General features: G+C 30.1%; 1 protein-coding gene across 1 annotated transcript in view; it reads right to left on the bottom strand.

Moving 5' to 3' along the window:
* Window positions 1-4,198: 4,198 nt before the first annotated feature.
* LOC105623128 (nuclear receptor subfamily 2 group C member 2-like) overlaps window positions 4,199-5,669 on the bottom strand; it is a 5,745-nt gene continuing 4,274 nt past the window's right edge. The window contains exons 3-6 of the mRNA XM_012204526.1: window positions 5,199-5,489; window positions 4,928-5,124; window positions 4,553-4,830; window positions 4,199-4,458 (exon numbers count right to left, since the gene is read on the bottom strand). Of these exons, the coding sequence (XP_012059916.1) occupies window positions 4,199-4,458; window positions 4,553-4,830; window positions 4,928-5,124; window positions 5,199-5,489 (1,026 nt within the window). The remainder of the gene's footprint in view (window positions 4,459-4,552; window positions 4,831-4,927; window positions 5,125-5,198; window positions 5,490-5,669) is intronic.

Raw genomic sequence — 5,669 nt, 5'->3', positions numbered from 1 at the left:
AAAATATGTATAAAGTATTTTATGTGTAATTAATTACCTTATTAATTTTACGATATATAATTACAATATATCAACAATAGGAAATTTACATTTTTAATTAAGTAACTCATGTACAATCATATATATATATGTCTAAACTAGGTTAAGTATCCACGCTTTTTTACAAAAAATATGATTTTATTGTCCACTCCGAACAAGTAATAGATAATTTGTGCACAAAAACTTTGATTTGTATATTGGAAGCAAAAATATGACATGACTTCTCTTTTTATATTATAGGAAATCTGAATCATGCGTTACGTTATATCAATATTTCGATAAATAAGCAACAATTAAATTTTTTCTAATTTCAACTCACATCATATATTCACTCTTATCATTTCAAAATAACCTTGTTTTTTCTTTATACATGTAGAATAGCCTAAGAAAGAAATCTTCCAGATGTACTTCTTTGATTTTAATGAAACTTACGTTTTTGTAAAGAGGATAAAAATGTTCGATATTTTTTATCAGTGACCAAACATATTTAAGGAGGTTGTAAGGCAAATGCAACACGTTAATAATTTAAAAAATTACGAATTATTCTAAATTGCATTTAAAAATAATAAAATTAGACATAATTTATTTGGATCAAATTATTTCAATAAAAAGTAATATTTTTTAAATTTATACTATAATAGAAATATATGGAAATGTATTATAAAATAATGATGAAAATAAAAATCTCAATTTTTTTAATATAAGTTCTTTATGAATTCAAGAATATTTATGAAATATTCTATAATTAAGAATATTTATGTTATATTGAGATGCAGACATTAGTTGTTCAGTAAATAAATAAAATATTTATTCGTTATGAACCAATTGGTAAATTTGAATAAAACTTTGCAATAAGTCATTTTTAAAAATACTTATATCAAAAAATTTAAATTTTTATTATTTAAAAAAATTTTTGTTTCTTCTTCTTACATTAAGCTTCTGTGTTACACCTCTCTCATATGCTTATGGTGTGCACGCTGATAATTCAATTGCCATGAGCATGAGACTTATATAGTTTTAATCGTTTCAAGACGGCGGATTTTTAAGATATGGAAGGATATTTCCACAGGAGATTGCCGGCTTTCTCCAAGAGGAAACAGGAGCATAAATATTTTGATTCCTACTGGGATCGAACTCGGGAGTCCTAATAATAGACCAGTAATAGACCAGTGTCTGCCATGCTAAATTTTATAACAATAAGAATAACAAATAAAATAATCTATAAAAATGTGTTGCTCAATAAAAACAGAATGTAAACACAAGTTTCATATGTACGTAGTTTTTTGTTTAAAGTTTAAAGTTAAAGTTTTTTTGTTTCGTAAATATTTAATATGTGTTTTATGCCCTTACAACCTTCTTAAGGCATGAAATTAACCAAATTTTCTTTTTTTGGCTATAACTTTTGAATGAAGTATGATAAGTGTAATTTCATTAAGATGGTTCTTTAGTAAATTGAATTACCATAGAAATGTTTATGTTAATTTTTTTATAAAATGAAGTGGAAATATTGAAATTAATGTGTGCAAAATTTTATGGAAAATTAACGATGAAATAAAGAGAAAAAAAAGTTAAAAATGTAACTTTTCACGTACAACTTAGTGACAGATAAGACTCGCAGATAATTCTTCGACTAATTGCATACAAATCTTACCATAGACTTTCCTCAAAAACGAGATTATAAAGCATCGTCTGCAATGAACAGTAGCAGTAGAGGCTATAGATATCGGGAGTAAACCCAGCCAGAAACGTCGAGCGACGTTAAATCAGCATCGATTTGATGTTAATCGATCAATCGTTTATGGCTGAGTCGGAAAACCAGCTTACTCCCGACGTATCTATATCCTCTACTGCTACTGTTTATTGTAGACGACGCTCAATAGTTTAAAAAAATCACAATTTTAATGGTCATAAAAAAATAATAGGTCAATAGCCATTCTGGAAAGATATTTACATGCATTATTTGCATATAAGAACTTCGCACAGCGATTTTGGCAGAGATTGATATATAATAACTCAAAAACTGTTTATTATTTTACTTCGTGCTTATGGAGACTTTTGATCAGGACGACCAGAACTACAACACAAATTCAGTTAAAGTAGCCGGGATCCATATGTTTTGTCCTTTAACTTCAAAAAATAAACGTAATCTCATCTTGTTTTCTTCCGATGAAAATGCAGCTCTTGATTTACTATCCTATATTCCTATATATATCATACTATTTCATTAAGATACACGTAATTTTAATATTTTATCCAAATTATCCAGATATTTGTAATTTTGGGTGGTCCTGATGAGGCACTCCAAATTTTTGGCACTTTACTAAAGAACCACCTCAATATACAAATGTACTTTTCTTGTAAATATTTTTACAAATTATTTAACTGTTAATAATACATTATAAACATATCATATTGCCTTCTATGTTTTGTGTAAGTAATGTGCCGATACAAAACTTTCCTGTGAAATTATATCACAGATTGGAGAAGTCCATTTTCGAGATATTGCATTTTGTCACATTAATACTTAAAAATGCAACAATAATTGTTGTATTTTTAACTATAATTGTGTATATATACATATATAAATATTGTAATTTCAATATTCTCTTATTATCACTTTACAGTTGTTCATTTCAACAAGCAATGTTATTTACGTTCTTATTTAAAATTATAACTTAAAGTGTTGAGTTGCCACATTTAGGGAAAGTTTTATATAATATTCATTTACTATATAATAAATAAAGAATTGCTGGGTACAAAGTCAATATTATAAACAATCAGATGCTGCGCTATAATACAGAGTGTTTCATAAATGCATGTTAATACTTTAGAACAGTACTGGAATTTGCTTGTTATATTTCGGCCGATTTTTAGTTTGATTCCTACCCTTTACTGTGTAAGTAACGTGTTAATGCACAAGGCGGGCATTGCGAACATTTTCTTTAATCATTCATAACTTGAAAACTAAGATATATAAGATGTATAATCAAATTAAAAAGGAAAACTTTATGTAGGACATATATTTATATTAATAATAATAAATAAATTTTAAGGCTAATGAGAATCAGCGCAGAAGAGATTGCGCAGTTATCGATAAGTAAAATTATTTCTTCATAAAATTGATATCTTCTTTATTTCAAAATCTTGAACGTTTCGACTCGCTTTATAGTCATATGCAACCTTTTCTACGATGCTCTCATTAGCCTTTTATTTATTATTTATTATTATTTATTTATTATTATTATTTTAAATATAGAATTTTTAATCATTATATATGTTTATGTGATGTTTTTTTATTTATTTTAGTATATAGATTTACCTTCTAAAATATTGACATATATTTATGAAACATTCTGTATATTAGATGGTAAACTTAATTCCTATCGTTTTTTTGTTTCCAAAATTTTTCAGCCATTGAAATAACATTTAACACTTTCAACAACTCTAAAAGCGTTTGAACTGGATTTTTATCGAGCAATTCTCACAGCTCGACATCTTCAAATTTTTTTCGGTTGTCCGAGATGTTCTTTATCTCTCACATCAAAATCACCATTTCGAAAACGTTCAAAACGAACACATGTTCTTTTCGATGGAGTTTCATCACCATACACTTCGAATAATAAGCGATGCGTTTCAGCTGCAGTTTTCTTGAGGTCGAAGTAGCAAATATCGGAAAAACAGCTTATCGCAGTTCATTTTCAATCGATTAGAAAATCTCTTTGGTGTCAAGAAATTTAATCTGTGAGGACTGAATTTCAGTAATGTCTAAACTATAAAAGACATGCGACTTCACTCGCCGCAATCAAAACTCGCCAGCGTTGGAACCTCTAATAGCAAGCGGCAGGAATTAAGTTTATCACCTTAATACAATACATATCTAAACATAAAAATATGTACATATATCTAGACATAGATATATATGTACAATTACTATTATTACAGTAATACATACATTTATAATTAATTCAAATTTATGCGCGCCTCATTCCGTCATATTCTTGTGCAAATATTTAAAAAGAAAAAGGGAAATGCGAAAATAAAAATTATGTCAACGATTCGCGTTTGAGTAAACATTTTCGTTGTACAAAAACGAGGCATCCAACATTTATGTTTATATCACTCTTTTAGGTCACGATTTATATTGCACTGACAATATTCGTCACCCTGCATGACTTTCTGGTTCAGTTTTATAATCTTGCATGGTAAGGATATAAGGCACGACGCTAGCCACGCTTACTCGACCAATTAGACCCGAGAAGAAGAGATCCTCCAGAACTCTAGGATTAATCGAGCGGAGAGGTGCTAACCTCAACAGAAGGCGAGGTAATCTATCGGAGCCTACACGTTGCTGCAGCTCCGTCCATGCTGCTTCCTGCAAGACTTCAACTTTCTTATGCCAGATGCCTGCTAAGACATTATCTAAAAAATAACAGTAAATGTGTTAGATATGATAAATTAATATCATGATAAATTAATAGATAAACTTCATTGTTTGTCATTTACATTCACTTACCAGCACTAAAAAGCGTTAAAGCTTTAAGATATGCGTATTCGACGGAATCCACTTGTAGCTTGTGCAGTGAATTTACACAATCCTGTAGTCTCCATATATGTTCTGTAACGCATTTTACTTTGCCAGCGGTGACTTTCTCTTGTGCGATACTAGCTTGTAAGTGATTAATTATCGATGTCAAAATACTAGGAAGTGACAAGGTATATGCACATTGTGCCAGACCTAATGTGAACAATTGTCCCCAGGAACTTCTAACTAAAGTAGTTTGAACATCAGATCTAAAACGTAAAACGTTTATCTTAAACGTTATAACTTTATCATCAATATGATCAAGAGGTAGACGTATACTATTTCTATAAATTACATCACACTTACGGCAAAGCTTGAAATGCTGGAATTCCTCGTGCCCAATGTACAGACAAAAATAATAATCTAGCTGCACTTTCACATATATAGTGAATAGACAAATACACAGGTGCTGGGCTAGGTGCCCTCAATTCAAACAACGTATTTCGCTCAGAGATTAATTGACCGGTCCATTCTTCCTCCGGTTCGCTCGAGCCATTAACATTCTACAAGCAGATATCGCGATATATTAACGATCTATCTATAGAAATAATACAATGAGATAACAATCGTAACTTACATCACCAATGATTTTAGCCATACTATCTGCTAACGCATGAGAAAGGAGTAAACGCTCACGAGCTAAGGTCAAAGCATCGCTGAGAGCGTCACTATCGCTGCTTTGGTCTTCCATGCTAGGGCTCTCAGGTTGTTCCCAAGTCGGCAGTGCCTCGGGCGCAGGCTGTTGTGGCTCAGGTTTTACCCTAGGGTTACGATTGCCAACTTTTGTCCCAGCCGAATCACCCAATACTGGTTTTCTCTCATGTTGTACAGCTGCAACATCGTAACAAGTCCTAGATTCGATCTCGATCTTCACTCGATCTTTTAATATGTAAATAAATAAATAAATAAATAAATATATATATATATATATATATAATTAAGATAGAATATACTAATTAAGTGAATATGACATAACTTCTACTTTCCTTTACCAGTTGTTATTAACTTTAAATTATATAGTATTACCTTAATATTCATAACTATATTA

This window comes from Atta cephalotes (assembly GCF_000143395.1).
Source record: "Atta cephalotes unplaced genomic scaffold scaffold00053, whole genome shotgun sequence".
Classification (NCBI taxonomy): Eukaryota; Metazoa; Arthropoda; class Insecta; order Hymenoptera; family Formicidae; genus Atta; species Atta cephalotes.
The sequence above is the reverse complement of the archived record's forward strand: the minus strand, read 5'-3'. Positions and strand labels throughout refer to the sequence as shown.